The sequence below is a fragment of the Micromys minutus genome, assembly GCF_963924665.1.
Source record: "Micromys minutus genome assembly, chromosome: 1".
Lineage (NCBI taxonomy): Eukaryota > Metazoa > Chordata > Mammalia > Rodentia > Muridae > Micromys > Micromys minutus.
The window spans coordinates 86102811-86121165 of NC_137969.1; the positions used below are offsets into that span (position 1 = coordinate 86102811).

General features: G+C 42.5%; 1 protein-coding gene across 1 annotated transcript in view; it reads left to right on the forward strand.

The window, feature by feature from the left end:
- The window catches only part of CACNA1E (calcium voltage-gated channel subunit alpha1 E), a gene marked incomplete at its 3' end in the record, with an annotated part of 296371 nt that overhangs the window by 21864 nt on the left and 256152 nt on the right, over nt 1-18355 (forward strand). Inside the window, exons 2-3 of the mRNA XM_080932993.1 lie at nt 2954-3059; nt 3816-3955. Of these exons, the coding sequence (XP_080789119.1) occupies nt 2954-3059; nt 3816-3955 (246 nt within the window). The remainder of the gene's footprint in view (nt 1-2953; nt 3060-3815; nt 3956-18355) is intronic.

Here is an 18355-nt window from a genome sequence, read left to right on the forward strand (position 1 = left end):
GAGAATGTCTGTGCATGCGCACTCTTTTTCTTTTTTGATAGATAATGTATGCCCACAGTATGCAGTACAAAAGTTCAGATGGGGATACAGTGTAGAGAGAATGTGGGATGTCTTTTTATAATGATACCCCAGGCTTTGGTGTCCCTGTGCTATCTATGTATTGATAAGCCCTTTATTCATTAAATATCAACCGTTAGATACCCACTATTTCCAAGCAAAAGGTTGGTCACCAGGGACAGGCAAAGCCTCTGTCCTCAGTTTCCTGGCCCTTTCAGTTTCAGTGATCCCTTCAGACAGCCACAGAGCCAGTGGATTCACAAGAGGCAGAGGTTTATGTAGCTTGAATGAGAACAAGCCCTTTTCCAGTTCTTCCCAGGAAGGTCCTGAGTCCATGGAGGTACTGAGTTGGTTTCTGAGCTTGCACTGGGCACTTCTAACCATGGGCAATAACCAGGTGAGCCCAGTGCACTGATATAGGTGTGCTTGCATGCAGGCTGGTGCATGTGTGTGCACGTGTATACATGCGTGTGTGTTAAAAGGAAGAGGCAATAAAAGTCACTCAACTCAGAGATACGAGCCCCTAATCAACTTGTGATGGCCAATAAAACCTGGTTTTTGTGTGTTTGCTTGTTTTGTTGTTGTTTTAATTAGGGCTCTTAACCACGTCCCTGTGAGCGCCATTCCCAAGAGAGATGCTCTGAACAAAGGACTGCCTGGTGAAGCATGTCTGGAGTGTGCAGTGTACTGCTCCCCACCCCATTGTGTGTGCAGTTACACACTGTGTACAGTAGCATTAAAGGCTCTAAGCAGTCCTGCTGGGAGGGAGCCTACTTCACTTTACTTAACCCAGGCTTCCCTCATTTATTCGATCGTAACTTTCTGTAGTGCTAGTATTTTGTGACCTACATTGTAGAGGCAGCACCCCAGATGCCCTCAGTGTCCGCAGCCATTCATCAATGCTGCTTTGGCACACTGTCAGTTTCCTTTCTGGACCAAGTTCCCAGGCAAGGTCAGAAATTCCTCAGCCTCCACTTTTGCCTTATTCGCTCTGTCATCAGATTCATGTTGAAATTCCAGGCATTAGCATCAAGCCCAGCATAGCTTAGCCTGCTCCAGAGTCTTGTAGGATGCTGGGCCCTGGGTTAGCCTTTTGCCATTCTACATCTAGGTTAGAGCCAGCTATATGACAGAGGTGTACTCCTTCTGATACTTGTGCTCTAGTGGCCTTGCCAGGGTGTGTTGTGTGGGGACTTGTCCTAAAACAGTGGGTATGCATGCCAGTGTGCTTATAGTGCCTGAGTTCAGATCTCAGAGGTTGCCTTAGCTTCCAGTTTGAAGTAGAAAGGGTGCCTAATAGTACTTATGGGCTTCCGTTCAGTGGCTTCCTCCAGCTGTGAGGGCTTCAGGAAGCAGAGTAGAATCTGGGGCAGAAGTCCATTTGGAAGTCCAATGAGGCTCATCCATTTTCCAGATCAGGTGGCTGAGCATGAGGAAGCAGAGAATTTCTGGGCTGGGTATGCTGTGTGTGAACTGGAGATGTGTGGGAAGGAAGGACTGCCAGCTGTGGGAGAATGCCTGTGACTCAGGATCCATGGAAATGACGGTGGTGGGGGATGAGATGGTACTACCAAATGCAGTAGACTAGAAAAGTCACTGTCTCCCAGCTTCCTGGGCTAGCCAGGACCAGAGCCACTGGTGAGCCACTAATATCTCTGTGCATACTTGGCTGTGGCTTGTCCCTCCACAGAGATCCCTGTATACTCACTTGATGCCATTAACAGAGGAATACAGTGGAGATGGGAAGAGAGGCCTTGGGGTGCTTCAGGATGATCGATGTTCTGTACTAGTAAAGAGGTGTTTAGACCCTGTGTCTTAAACTGGCAGCCCCACTCTGTGGGAGTGACAGGAGAATGGTCTCTGTCCTCCCCTCTTTGGGAAATACACTACCTGTCTCCCCACCTGAGTTGTGGAATTTGCCAGAGAATAGGTTGAACTGCAAGACTAGTGACACATCTGGCTCATGTTTGTCACAACAGTAATTACAGAATGAAATCCCAGCCTGCAGGATGACTGGGCCCTGGGAGGGAGCTAGTGTTTCTTTTTTGTAGCCATGGCCTCACTTCCTCTGTGCTGGTAGCAAAGGCTTTCTGCAGGAGTCAGGGTGCCTTCTTTGAATCATGTTTTGTTTTTTTGTTTTAAAAAAGGCACAGAGAATGCCTCACCAGTCTTCAGAAAAACAGCAGGGAAAGGCTTGTGTATTTACTCATTGGATTAACACTTTGGTTCCCAGTGGCTGGACTCTGCCATGGGAGATTTGAAGCCTTTCTGTTCCCTATAAATGCAGAATCTTCAGAGAGAATAAGAAGAGACCAAATGTTTCTTCTGATTTTAGGATGTGCGTTTTGTGTCAGATAGTAAAACAGAAGGGGGTTCACATATGGTGGGAGAATGATTTTCTTCCCAGGGATTTTTCTTTCCCTCAGTTGATCAGAGGTTCCAGAGAGGAGGATGACCCTAGATACAATTCTCAAAGGGTAATAGACAGCACAGCTTGGTCTTTATGGAAGCGAAAGCTGGTTCTTCTACCCAGACACCCGAAGCATGGGAAGAGCAGGACTCTTGCTTTGTTCTTCCCCATCATTGAAACCCTTTTGAGTTCCTGGATTTATGTTTTATTCAACTCACTGATTGGACTATCTGACATATGTCTAATTCTAATATTTACTGCCTGCTTCCTTTTCTTAAAGAAAATGCTTCATTTTCACAGACCAGTCCTAAACAACAATGCTTCCTGTGGGATCATACACTATCCTGCCTGCCTGCCTGCTAGTGTAAATCATTCCTGCTGCAAAGGCAGCAGGAAGAAGTTTGTATGTATATGTATATTGTACATGCCATCTTAAAGGCTGCATCCCCTCTTACATGAACTTGATCCTTAACTCCCCTGTTTCACGCCATTTGAGTACATGATCCTGGCCACCATAATTGCCAACTGTATCGTCTTGGCCCTGGAGCAGCATCTTCCTGAGGATGACAAGACCCCGATGTCCCGAAGACTGGTATGCATTTGCTTTCTTCTCCTTTTCTCCTCTGGGTTCCCTTGATTCAACCTCCCTTCCCCCACTTCCTTTCTTACACAGCTCTCTGAAGTCTTTATTCTTTGCTGAGGGACAAGTTTGCAGTAAACCTTGCTGGGACTCAGGAGGAAGAGGGCTTTGCAAATACTAGTGTGTACATCACATGACAGTCAGGCAAAAAGAAAGGGCAGGCATGTGGGCCATTTGCTTCACTCCTCTTTCCTAAGGGACTGTTAGAGTGAGAAGGAACCGTGAGGAAGGATGCTGAAAGCCGAGTGTGTTGGTGGTTATGAACTTGCTAAATGCCAACATCCTTATTCTCCTAAAGGAATGATTCACACGTCTAATGTATTCCTTCAGATGAGAGGACACAAATTATTTAAGTCTATACACATGGGTGAGTGGCCAGACAAATGACCAGGCATGGGAACTCTGAAGTTTCTAGCTAGGGTGTAGCCCCAAGAATGAAGAAATAAACTCCTTCTGAGCAATGCTATGCTATCAGGAACTTCCAGAAAAAAAATGTCTAGTTCCCAGGTGGGAAACGTCTGTCCATTTCTACAGCCCTTTCTCCTACTCTGTGTATTACATGTAGCTTCAGGTCCTCTTGGCCCTTCTGTAACTTAGGCTGAATCCATATATAAGGCCTGGGTGTGCAGGAGATGGTTGAGGTGTGCCTTTGCCTGTGTTTGATAAAGAATAATTATTTTATTGTTGCTCTGTTTTTCATCCTCACAGGAGAAGACAGAACCTTATTTTATTGGGATATTCTGCTTTGAAGCTGGGATCAAAATTGTGGCTCTAGGGTTCATTTTCCATAAGGGTTCATACCTTCGGAATGGCTGGAATGTCATGGACTTCATCGTGGTCCTCAGTGGGTGAGTCTTGCTTCTTGCTTCCTTCCTTTTTTCCTCCTTATTTATGTGTATATATGAGTGTGTGTGTGTGTGTGTGTGTGTGTGTGTGTGTGTTGGGAGGCTCATGGTGACAGGTAGCTGGTATAAGAAACACATGGTGGGCAGAGATCAAATTGTACAATAGAAGCTGAAGATAAAGATCAAGACTAAGAGTCTCGATATAGCTGGACCATAAAGAATCCATCCTTGGAAGAGTTGTGTATATGTTGCATTAGATGAGCCATGAACTCTCAAGGGTGCCTGGCTTCTTACTGTATATTTGCTAGATTGTTCAACACCTAGTTTTCCAAGGAGGAGCCTTTCAATTGAAGCAAGCAGCTTGTGGTGGCCTAGGGAAGGGTCATCCCAAGAGATCAATCAAAGATGTTTGGGTATAGTTTCTTTGGGGGATTGCAGAAGACTCCAATTATGGTTTTTTTGAACTAAAGATTAAGATTGACACACTGAGAACATAATTAATGATTTTTGGATTTATTAATGGTATTAAATTGAACCACATAAAAACACTTAAGTCATTCCTTAGAAATTAGTAGAGTATATATTGGAACTGACCTGATGTCATAGGCACATATAGGATGGTGATCCATTTAGGTGAATATTTGCAATATCATTCCTCAGGGTATAGACATGATATGAGGATGATGGGTGGATCCAATGCTGTTGGCAGCAGTTGTAATGGGCTTTGGCACTGGGAGTGATAGAAATATTGTCCAGGGTTTCTATGGCTTGTGAGTCTTTGAACCCATTGTGTTTCAGTGCTTGCAGAGAGAGCAGTAAACTTATAGAGATGAAGATTAAGTGTTTGTCATGGATATTTCCTTCCTTAGCTGCCCAAGTCTCTGGTGAAGACAAGCAAAGATAGGACACTGAAGAGAGAGATTGTGTAACTACCATTTTGATTGATAAAACATGAGGAAAAGGGAATTTTTAGGACGTTAGGTGAGGGTTAAGACCGAGAAGCTGAGCTTGGAAGCCATGTCTTGTAAAATGGACACAGTGCTCACATTTTTAGCTTTTAGGCCAATTGTGACTGAACGAAAGAGAAGTAGTTGGAGATATAGTGGGTTAGAATATAGCTTACAAGCAGCCAGGCTCGGTATGGGCAGTAGATAAACAGGGCTGAATGTTCATGTTTATAAAGTATCTGCTACCTTACAGAAGAATTTCCTGTAGACCATTTAAAAAAATGTTCTAATGCTACATTTTAAATATGTTTTAATATAGATTGTATCACAGAAGTATATTTCCACAGAAAATGTAGCAACTGGAGTGATGTTTTAAATGTCACTAAAATCAGTAAAATACACTATATTAGAAAAGTTCTAAGTGAGAACTTGAGTCATGTTATTCCATTTGTATTAGTGTTTGTTTTTTTCATAATACTTTTATCGATTATTTGTGAATTTTACATCATGCACCTCGATCGCACCCACTTTTCAGCGTCCCCCCCCATCTGGACCCCTACCCTATGGCTTTCCCAACCCCAAAAACTAAGAGAAGAGGAGGAGGAGGAGGAGGAAAGTCTAATTTGTGTTGCTCATATGCTTGCCTATGGTCAGACTCCCAGTGGCTAGCCCCTTAAAAAAAAAAAGTCTTTCCTTACCTGTACCCACGACCAGAAGCCTTTGATTCTTTAAAGTGGAGAGCTATACTTCAGCATTTTTGTTACAGTTTTTAAACAGTTCTCATTGATGGCTTTCTGTCTAGGCTGTAACGTTTTTGGGGGTAGGGGTTGTCACAGAAGCCTTCTATTTCCATCTTTCTTAATTGTTCAGTGACACCCATCAATACCACTTCAGAAGTAGCTTTCTTGACCTTCACAGTCAGCAGAAGCACGGATTATGGACTTCTGCGTGGTTTCTAGTGGCAGCATGTTGATTTGTTTCTGTGTGTGTATGTGTAATTGGTCCTGCTCCATGTTATATGCACTGAAAGGATTTGAAGTTGCTGGTCTAAGCCACTCATTTTTATTTTAAGCTGTCATATATTGATTTTTAAAAATACAAAAAAAAAAATCTGAAGATAAAAATTCCTCTTCACTGATTAAAAGCAATTTCTGATTTTAAGAGCAATTTCTGGTTCTTATGGTGTTTGCTTTCCTCCCTTCAAAGCGAAGGGAGCTTTCTTCTGGATGTCTGTAATTTTGTTGCCTTTCTCAATGTATGATGAGCATATCACACATTATTCCATATGTTGCTGAAATTTTATGGTGACTGATAAGTACTTTGTTAAGTGGCTGTACACAGTTTGTTACTTGTCTCTGCTTGTTATTCGACACTTAGACTGCTTTCTGGGTTTTGCTATGATAAATAATTATTAAAGATGCTCTAACGTACATCTTTTGTATGTCACACTTTACTAGACAGTTTGACAGGCTGAAGTGCAGTCAGCTCTCCATATCTTTGGCTTCTGAGCAGATCCAGTCAAGCGTGGATAGGAAATATTTGGGGAAAATGAGTCTATAGTGGGCCTGAAAAGACTTTTTATTCTTATCTCCATTCCCTAAGGAGTATAGAATAATATTTGTGTGGTGTTTATGCTGGACAGTCTTATATACAATGCAGAGATGATTCAAAGCATCTAGGAGGGGGGGTGAACATATAATTTATGCTATTAATATGACATGTTATATAACATACATGAGCATGTATGAACTTACGGTATCCACATAAGTCTCAGAACCAGTCTCCTCCAGGTACCATAAGACAGCTGTACTTTGCAGGGGGTATCTAGTGGTTCTGGTATGGGAAGTGGGGATGTAGACGTGTATGGAAAGGTGGAAGACCCTTACCATTTGACCAGACAGGAAAAGATCAAGACGAGCTTTAATAAGGGCTGTCAACACAGTTGAAGGAACAGATTTATGGGAACCAGCCAGGCACTTTTGCTGCTATAGCTAAGAAAATTCCTATTCCTCAAATGCATCTCCAGGGAATGCTAGCACTTGGACAAGTCAATTGTCTCATCTTTGCTATCTACACAGCTTTCTTGGTAGTTCCTCAGACATTGATTGCTTTCTGGGTAACCTTGGCTATGGGTGCTTCCTAGTTGAACCAACAAGATTTTGGCCTGATCACATTTCACCTCCAGCCTAACATGCAGGAGCTTTCTCAGTTCACATGTAGATGGTTTCCAGGCAACAGTTTACTGTGCTCTTAATCACAGAGGGCTGAGGTTCTGATTCTCTACAATGGGATGGGAATGGGTAATTGAACTGTCGATATTTGCATATTTGCCTACCACCATGCTTGGCTGCTGGGAGGCATCTCATCTCTGGATCAGCTCACGACTTGAATACTAGCAAGGCAGTATTGATGGTGCCCTCTTCTCTCTTCGTGGTGCATTCAACTAGGGACATTTTACAGTTATGGGGTTTTAACTATAGTTAGTATGTTGCAGTACCAACTAGTGAGGTGGGCAGAACAGACCGCAGAGATGAGTTATCCAGCACCCAGGACGTTACAGCATTTTCTCACTGTCACCTGTTTTCTGGTGGAAGATCCTGGGGTTTAGATCAAGATCTCTGATGCAGGACTACTATTTTTAAAGCCCACTCCATGCATCCCCTCTCCTGGCCACACAATCTTCTCCCCGCCCCCCACTTCTTCTTGACACTTGCATCCAGAGTTATTCCTGCTGACAGCACTTCCTTCCCACCTTGTCTTCGGGTGTCACCTCACATTCTACTCCTGTGCACAGAGGGATTGACAGTGTTGGAGCATGACATGGTGCTTCAGGGTTAACGCTGCATAACATCTTAGCTCTCCGTTCAGGTTGTGGGTGGGGGGCGGGAGGGTGGGGGCGGGAGGGTGGGTGCTGGGGAATCATACAGCTGGCTCAGCATGAGACCTGTCATCATTAGCTTGCTGCTAAGAGTCAAGTATTTGGGGGGATTGGAGTCCCCACATTCTGTCTGCCACCCCTAATCTTCCATAGTGTTCTTAGACATGTAAGTTGAAGATGTGCATGGTTTAAGCCAGTCATTTCATATAATTCCTATAAACCCATAAAAAGAGCTGTCTGAATCCTTTTTCTACTACCACATAATGTCAGACACTGGGTGTTTCTAAAAAATATATTTTTTAAAGATTTATTTATTTATTACATAAAAGTACACTGTAGTTGCCTTCAGACACACCAGAAGAGGGCATCAGATCTCATTACAGATGATTTTGAGCCACCAGGTCATTGTTGGGATTTGAACTCAGGACCTCTAGAAGGGCAGTCAGTGCTCTTAACCACTGAACCATCTCTCCAGCCCCTAAAAAATATCTTTAAACAGAAAAGATTTATATCTTCCAATTCTGGTATCTGAAAAGTCTCAAGAGCTGATACTGTGTCTCATGAATTCCTTCTTGCTGTGTCCTTGCAGAGCCACTGACATCATATACTGAAGAATAGAGGGAAACTAACCAAATTCACCCTTTTGGCAGGAGTCTGTTCCTGTCATAAGCAGCCTATTCTGCTTTTAGCATATTGTCTAAGCTGTAGGGAGGTGTCCATACAGCCAAATTACCCTAGAAAGGTGTCTGTTTTGCTATATTACAGTGCTGCTTAAATTTCCACAAGGACATTTGTAGGGGACCTTTAGATTACAGTAGGGATCTTGTCCTCATTTTCCAGACAACGTTATTGAGGCTCATAGACAGCATGTATCTAAACAGCAGATACTACCTACTGCAGTTCCCAACCTGTGGGTTGTGACCCCTTGCGGAGAGTCAATGACCTTCTCATGGGGCTAAGACCATTAGGAAACACACATATTTACATCACAGTTCATAACAGTAACAAAATTACAGCTATAGAATAGCAATGAAATAATAATTCTATGGTTAGGGTCACCACAACACGAGGAACTATATTAAGGGGTTGGAGCATTAGGAAGGTTGAGAACCACTGATCTAGGAACGTAAGCCTACATCTTCTGCCTCTAAGCCCATTCTGCAACATTCCTCATTCTTGTAGCATCCGTCACCTTTGCTAGTCAAGGCTCTGTCGTCATAGAGCTCCATAATTCATATTCCTTTGGTCCCCTAGAAACAGTGGATGGAGCACAGCAGGGACGTAAATCATCATACAAGTGTTTCCAACTCAAAGTAAGAGATACAACTGTGGTTGAAAAAAGACATCTCCTTCTGAGACATCAGTCTGTGGGCTTGCAATACAGTATCTTGCTCTATGGCAAAGACAATCAGCTCTTAACATGACTTTGTTTGGTGCCAGACAAGTAGATCAAAAGGTCCAGCTGACTTCTTTATGAATTGTCTTATTTAGGCACTCATTCATTCATTCATTCATTTGCTTTTCAACAAGACAAATCTTTTTTTTCTTTTTTATTGGTTATTTTTTTATTTATACTTCAAATGTTATCCCCTTCCCCTGTTTTCCCTCCAGAAACCCCCTATTCAATCTCTCTCCCCCTCCTTCTATGAGAGTCCTCCCCTGACCCCCTCCCACTTCCCTGCCCTGACATTCCCCTACACTGGGGTATTGATCCTTGGCAGGACCAAGGGCTTGACTGAGAAACACCCAAATCAGCTTAATTCTCATCTCTGATGAAACAAACGTCTGTTTGCTACAACTTGAGATCACTCTTGAATTGGTAATAATTCCGGAGGCTTTATGTTTAAACTCTCGTCAGGCCACTTGGAATATTCTACATTATTTAAAATAACTATTATATATTAATCTCAACAGGAAGTTATTGAACCTAAACTTGTAGAGAATGATAGAAATTTCATCATCTCTAAACCATTGTAAGAGCAGAGAATGGGGTGACATCTAGACTTTATGACCGTTTCCATCTCTATATGCTGCAGAGTCTGGTACATAGGAACTACTTGTAAATTCTGATGTATTACTTGTTCTGCTACCAAAGTCTTATGTTCTCTAAGGATGCAAGACTGGTGAGTGAGGCCTGAGCCTGGAGTAGTGAGAGACTGTCCTCACACACCTCCTTTGTCTCACTGGGGTTTGTGTCTACAACTCCATCTGCCTAGCTTACTCTGTCAGGGAAACGGAAGCTGAGGGTTTGTATTCCAGGCTAATAAGAAATGCTTGGGAAGTGATCAAGGCTTCAGAGGAAGCTGGCTGGGGTGCAGGGAGAAGCCAGCACTCACTGTTTTCTAACACTGGCATTTTGTGAACCCTGGGCCAAACCCTGTGTTCCACTGGTAATATTTCTAATTCATAAAGGTAGTATCTTAGATAAAAATTATTAGGTTTAATTATTTCCCCAAGGCCCATTTCAGGGATGAATAGTCTAATGCATAGAAAAATTTAACAATGTGCTTATATCCAAGAATGCTACAGTACTCTCCTTTACCCATATTTTAGCATCCTTCAATTTCAATTACCTGTGGTCAACCACAGCTTGAAAATATTAAGTGGACACTTCCTCACTTCCTAAGTATTTAATGGCATCCCATTCTGAGTAACATGGTAAGATCTCTGGTTATTCCTCAATATCCTGCCTGATACATGAACCATCTCTTTGTCCAGAGTGTCCAAATGCATGGATATCCCTCCCTCTGTTATCAGGTCCTACTTTCAAGGTACTGCAAACTTTGTGCTCCAGTGTTTCTTACTTTAATTTATAATGGCACCAACTGTGAATGTAGTAATGTTGGCCACTTTTCTACAGTGTGTTTTTGTAACTTGTATTATAATTGTTAGTTCTATTAATCTCTTACTGTGTCTAAATTATAAAGTAACTGTTATCATAGGTGAGTAGGCATGGAAGTAGGAAATGTAGAGAAAGTCATGAGGTATAGTGTTGTGTACTAGCTGTTGTCCTTCATTCCTCCTTAAGGTCCTGGACCAGACTTTCTGCAGGTAAGGGAGACAGTTCTATAGGATGAACAGAGTGTGAAGCCAGCCTGTCTACCTTCAGTATCCTCTGAGCTTAGAGATGCTACTAACATCTTAGCGATGCTCTTCAACTGCTAAAGAAGTTCAAGCTTTTCTCTTTATTTCCTCTGGACATCATTTGGTTCTGGCCCAGTGATAAGCTGTATGTTGTTCTTCTTACACTTAAGGAATCTTTATTTTCAGATGCATTACAGTCTTGATGGTATTACAGAGCTACTCTCTAGTTCAAAGCTGCTCTTGTGTGGTTAGATAGTGTATCATCCCATTGCAAAGGTCAGTTAGTTCAGCACACACGTTGGTATCATGGTGATAATCCGTACAGTGGGGCTATGACCTGTTTGAGTGGGCCAGTAGTGCAAACACTGTAGTATTCATGGCTGTATTTAAACCTTGTGCCTCTGCTGAGGTTTTTGCCACCAGGCTCAGACAGCCAGTCAAGAGCTACTAAAAAGACATGAGTGAGTCCCCACTGTCTATGGCACTGTGCTAGGTGTGGGTAGGATAGGTCACATGTCCCTTATCAGGACAATGAGTCTACGTGTCATGAAGTCATGAACACTCAGAAGAATGCCATCATACTTGGCTTGTGGCAAAGCTTATTTAAGGAAATAGCACTTAAATAACACTGAGGTGCACAAAGGGGTGGGTGTATAAATGTTTAGGGGTAGGGAATATGAGGAAAGAGACAGAGGACATTCCTAAGAACCCAGTAGTGAGCGACAGTTTTTTAGAGGTCAATGGAAGACACCCTAGTCCATGCAGTTTATACTAGATCTGAGAGAAGCAGGGACATCCTGAAGACCTTAAGCTGGGGGCAGAATCCTACATATAACTCTGTTCTGGACGCTGCACAAGTCTTTTAAAAATCCTTTTTACCCTGGGATCACCTCTGAGGAAAGACATGGCAAAGAGAAGTGGATGAGTTCTGCATCCTCAGCTCCAGCTTGCAGGGAATGAGTATATAACCTAGAAGAGAGAGGGAAGACAAAGGACATCGTGGGCAGGGGAATGCAGCAGAGGAGTGGGACCAGCCATCCTGCGGCCCAGCTTCCAGCCAGAGGCATACACGGAGTGGTTTAGCCCAAAGCCTGTTTGTAGGAGGATGATATCTGGAGCTAAATATACATCGATAGGTATTTTTAGAGGGTTTCTGTAAGAAGGCTGCCCTAACATGAGTTTCTCTAGCAGCTAAAGATCGAGGAAAGCACAATTTTCCTCTGGGAGCTCTGTCTTTCTGGTGCTGAAAATGTGGGGGAGGTGTTTCTCATGTAGCTCCAGGGACCCCCAGCCTGATTCAAATCCCTGCAGTGATAGTGTGATAGCCCTGGGTATTTATATAGCAAATCATGTCAGGGAGCCTCACGGGATCTTACCGACTTGTCTTTTACTTACCCTTTTAGCCGTGAGTGGGCCAAAGCCCTAAGTGGGAGAAAGAAAGGCTGGGTAGAGGGAGGAGGCAAGGGAGCTTATAATTTCGTAGATGGGAAACCGACACTGAGGGAGGAGACATGAGGGGTTCTGAGCTTCCCAGCTTCAGTGAAACAGGAGCCTAGGAACTTGCTGTCCTTAATACTGCTGGTGGGTGAAATTCTTCCTCTGGAGCAGAGCTGGGAGCTGTTTCTATGGCAGGCCTCCCCCTCTTCCCTGGCACTATGTTCAGTGCTCCACACCGGGGAGCACTGCACTTACTGGTCCATGCAGCAACTTCTTTTATTGGAGCAGTATTTCTGTTCCAGTCATATGATGGGAGAGATATGGTTAAGGTGCAGAAGTTTGCTTGCTACATTATTTTTTATTTTTAGAAGGCAAAGGTTCATTCAGGGGAAGAGGGAGGCACAGGGCCACATGTGAAATTTAACAGTCTTTTCTGATTTCTCTACACTTGGAGGCTTTAGATGAGGATGCCAGCTAGAACTTGACAGATTATACATAAATTCAGTAGGAAAAATTTTTTTGTGCATAACTGTTTTTTTTTTTCTGATGAGATACATCACTAGTTCACTGAACAGATATTTATTGAGCACCATCAGTATTCCAGGTGCAAAGTTTTGGTGTTAGACTTCTTTTCTTAAAAACCTTCTTGTCCTCATGGATGGAAGTCTAGTCAAGAGATAATAGAATGAGGAAAGAATTTAGCTATGGTGTTGGCCAAGAAGGAGCTAAGGCCATGAAGGTGAAGAAAGCTTGGTGATACTGAGGACATTTGGTCTGGAGTTTTCTTCTTGGATTTATTTTTATTAAAGGTGATTTAGAGACAGAAACAGTGGCAAATGCATTCCCCGAAGACCACAAGCCTGTGCCATTTACTTCATGTGCACGAGTATGAGCCATGGAGTGAGTGAGGGGACGTGAAGATAGAGTTGTGCTGGCAAAGTAGAGGGTATAACATATGACCTCATATTATAGGCTCCGAAGACAGAGCAGACATTAAAGGGGGTGTTTGTGTTTCCACTCTGTGGATAAAATACATCTCTTCCCTTAAGTAGACTTTGTAACTCACGTCTGTGTTGTGAATATAGTCCACATCGGCGTGAAATGTCAGGATGCGAGGCGCTGCTTAATGTCAACGACGCCAGGGTGTAGTACACGTGCTTCTATGGTGGTTTTGAAAGGGAAGGGCAAGGTGAGAGAGACAGCCTAGATTTCAGAAGAGAAAAAGTGGGCAGGCTGGTGTAATGGATAGTCAGTAAAAGCAAGTTAAGGCCAAGTTACTCAGCCACAGTCACTGCGCTTTATTATCTGGGAGAATGGAGAATTTGTCCAACTTGTTCACGGAAGAGAAAACTGATGCACAACTGGCTAAGTGCTCTGTCCAGACTCTTCGAAGTAGGTTGTGTGCGTCAGAGCATGGAGGGTGGTTTCCGAGACAACCCTCTTGCTTATACTTGTAACTGACAAGCACAATTACACTGAAACTATCTCGGATTCTGATATCATGGCTGTTAAAAGTTTCTTTTATTATCATTTTGTGCCAAGATAAAATTGAACAATAGGTTAGCTCTCATTTCTTTTTGGTAGTATATCTAATTTTATCAACACTGGGAAAGTCCTCAATAGCTATTATGAGCAAGAACAACAAAGAAATTCCAAGAGTAGAAGTTGAAATGGAGGCTTTCATTTTTAATTTTATTAATGGCGACGAGAATTTTTCCTCCTCTAGAGTCCTGTTTTTCCAGTCTTCCTTTTCTCCATCTTCTGGCTCCCCCTCCCCACTTCTCATAAAAACCTCCAGGTCAGAGGGGCCCCACAGAGGAAGAAGACAGCCTCCTTTGTCCAGTAGTAATGTTCAGTCAGCCCTTGCACAGAAAGGAACTAAGTTCCTCTTTTCTCCCCATTGTCTTTCTTTTGATTACTACCTTCTCTGCTGCCACTTTCCTGTCAGCTGCCTGAGCCTTGGTGACAGGATAGATAGGGAAGGGGCTCAAGGCCATGGCTTTTCTCCCTGGCCTCCAGCTCTGGGACAGTGACTTGTAACCAGAGTGACAGGTGTGACTCCTTCACACTTTAGTTCCCATCAGCCATGCTTTTTGCAGTTTGTTTACATCACCACGTTAGGGACATCCATGACCCTCCAGAGCCCAGCCAGTCCTTGGTAGCTATTCCTAATCTTGTGACCACTTGACTGGACATGGGGAGCTGCAGCTAAAACTGTCATGGCACGGGGTGACTTTGCTGTTGAGTAAGAGGAGACGAGCAGAATGATGCATCTCTGTGACCTAACCCACTGAGGTTCAAGCCTATTTGACACCAATATTTAGACTTTGGAACTTTGGAGGGAAAGATGACTTTTGAAGAGTTAAGAGGGGAGAAAAAGGGAAAGGAAGAGGCAATGGATCCCATACTCAGAAAGCTGGCTGCTAGAGATTCAGGACTGGACAAAGATATTTTCTATTGTCTTTGAGTTTGCCTTCTAACAGAGAAGAGAGAGATATTTAAACTGAAGCACAAAGGTATACTGAGTGAGCAGAGAGAAATGTTACTGCTCTGAGATCCTGTGGCAAAACGGAATGGTGGAGGGTCACGAAAGAAAATGATGGTGGTTCTGAGGCTGAGGCAATGGAAGGAGTAAAGGGGGAGCATGAAGAGAGGGGTGAGGGGAGGATATGTGTGCAGGACTGGACATGGGGCACACCAAACACAGCTGGGAAAGAATAAGACTGCGAGGGTACTTGTCATGACAGTGACATGAAAGAGGAGTGTTTTATGGGAAGCCACCAAGGGTATCTAAACAGGATGGCGAACAGATCATCAGGCAGGGGAACTCTTTTCTGGGAAGAGAATAATATCACCGAATGACTCCATGTCTGCTCAGAATAGGAACTTGGAACCAAGTCCCCAAAGAATCCCTTTCCTCCCCCTTGTCTCCTCCTTCCAACTTTGGCCCTAAACTATAATTTTGTTTAACTTATTGAAGTTGTACTAAAATTCATCCTAGACCATACAATGTAACCCTATTACATTCTAAAGACTTGTTAACCTTCCCAGAATGGAGATTTCACTCCAGCCCTCTAAGACCATGCTTTGAGCATCTCCTACTGATTCAAATAATGGGTAAGAATTGATGAATGTGTGGGCTTTTATTTTCAGCATTCAACAGAGATATTATTTTAAAAACACTTTTCTGAGAACATTGCTATATGATTATTATGATATTTTATTTTCCAAATAGAACAATAGTCAAGAGATCAAGCCAACCCACATGCTTGTTTATGGGATGTTTCTCTTCTCTCTGCTCCTTCCCCATGACACATCATGATGCTTAATCTGGATCCTAATTGAACTCTGGTTAATAATCATGATAAATATAACATGTTGTGATCTAGGGGTTCTTTGTGGGGAACTCAGAGTGCTTTGCAATTTACCTCCTCCCAGCTTTCCCTTTGAGAACTGGAAATGGAACCTACCCATTCCCTTTCTCAATATGATATTATATAGCAGACCTCCCAGATGTGTCCTTCATGTCAACTGTGTTTCTGATGACCACTTGTATTTCATGGCCTCTTTTTCCAGGGGTATATTCAACTGGCTTTCTGTTTTTCTCTTCTCTTCTTTTCTCCTTTCCTCTTCTCTCCTTTCCTCTTCTCTCCTTTCCTCTTCTCTCTCTCTCTCTCTCTCTCTCTCTCTCTCTCTCTCTCTCTCTCCCTTTCTTTCTCTCTTTCCTTTTTTTTCTCTAGCTCTGTCTATTGAAATAACTTAGGTTAAATATATCAAACAGAAAATGTTTGGATGAGGTTTTTCCTTTTTCAGTGACTCTGATCAGATCAATGTTTTACCAGGTAGGTCTACAAATAAAGGGGGAGTAGCTTCTGTGGTTTCAGCTTCCCCAAGCAATTACTAGATTGAAACCACACAGAAGCCAAACAGTAACACATTTCCCACGGATACAAGTTTTACAACCATAGTTATGTAAACTTAAAGCAGGATTGGATCTCAGAGTTCACCAGTCATTCCAATGGTGTTCAACCTGGGGCATAGGACCCTGGGAACTCCTGGAATCATTGTAATGGATGAGCAAATCTGTGTCTTCATCCAGAATTGGCTGTTTCCAGATAATGTTTTCTGTACATAGGTATCACAGTATAGTTTTTTAAAGTGTGTGCATGGTGTTATGATTTATAGATAGATTCATTTAAATCTATTGTTGAATAGCAGTACTTTCTTCTCTTTGAGTCAGCAGAGGATAGTGATTAACAATTGGACAGTAATAGGTAAGTAAATCAGTGCTCATCCGCTATGTTGTCTCCTACCTATTTGACTATGGGCAACCAACCCAATTTCTGTATGTCTAGGTGCCCTTACCTATACTGAACAGAATTAGGTGAATAGGGGTTTTTAGTCATCAGTGATATCAGTCCTCCAGGGAATGAAGTGGGACTTGAATTTGTTGAAATTATAAAGAGGTTCTCAAGTTGTAAGACAAGAAGTGCTGAACCATTGTAATGAAGTGTGCTGATTGTCAATTCAGTGTTGATTGTCAATAAGATCTGTAATCATGCGGAGACACAGACTTACCTGTGGGAGGATTATCTTGATAACATTAGATGAAGTAGAAAGACCCAACATAAATGTTGACAACACTATTTCTAGGGCTTGTGTTCTAGACTTCATTACAAAGAGAAAGTGAGCCAAGCATTGGAATTTATCTTCCATCTAGTTCCTGATGTGGATGCAGTGTGACTAGCTGCTTCAAGCTCCTGCCACCCTGATAGACTGTACCCTCCCCAAACTATATGCCAAAGTAAACCCTTCCTTAAGTTGCTTTTGTTTATGGTAATTGTATCATAGAGATAGAAAAGTGATGAAGGGGCTAGCCCACTGTTACAGAAGAAGGGCAGAGACTCTGAATTCTGAAGGCTATCTAGTTGGAAGGTCACTTGCCCACAGCTGAAGGTGGATGCTACTGTACAGTCTTGTGTAGGTGTGGCTGGGGGAAGTGGAAGTTGGACACAGATCTTACACTCATGAACAGAGCAATTTGACTGAAGTAGAGTATGTGTATGGAATAGACACACAGGAGATTTGAAGCCAGGCCTGAGCCCAGTTTTACATGGGGGCAGTCTAATCTTTAAGAGTGAGAAGAAGGAGAAAGGATGTCAATTGAATTGTAATACCCAGATAACTGCTTGAGGTCACATCTATTATAATCAGCCTACACATCAATGTCTTTTCCTACTGGCTAGAAATGGGTCCTTGGATACTTGTTTTATTGGCAACTTGCCTGTCTTTCCTCTTTTTGTATAGTTTTAGTGCCATAAAAGAACATATCTTTTTCTGAAGACTTTTTGGTTTGAACATAAATGTTGCACTGATTACTATTTGAGAGAAGAGAGCAATATGAGAGGTATTTTTATTTAAAGATGCATTTCTGTTTTCTGAAACTCACCAATGCAAATTTATAGATTCATCACATGCTGAGAGACTTCACAGGGGAATCTGAACCAGGCAAGAAGGTGTAATCTAGTCTGCAAAGTTCTCACTGTCCCTGGCTCTTATTGAAGAAGTGTGGTGGGATGGGGGATGGGTGGAATAGGAAGCTAGTGTTCTTTTGCCAGATCTCTTTCTTTTTCTTTTATTGTAAGATAATCTTAAACATGCATATAATGTGTTTTGATTAAGTTTACCTCCCATTCTGTTCTTCAAAATTTTTTCCTATTTCCCTTACACTTCTGTTTCCAACCTCCTGTGCTATTCTTCATCCTCACAGTCAACTTGTATATCCATAGGTTTAGGACCATAGACTTGAACATTAGTATTCTCTCAAAAGACTGTATCCTTGAAGCAGCTTTCTTAGTAACACTGCCTTTCTGTCCTCCTCTCTTTCCATCCATCTAACAAATGATTATATATTACGGGCCTACTCAGTTCCAAGCATTATCATGGACCCTGCCTACATGGAACTGTTAATCCAGCTCATGGAGACTTTAGAAGACATGGAATTAATTACCTAGTTTGCACTTGGTAGTGAATGAAAATAGTGATCTCATAGGTATC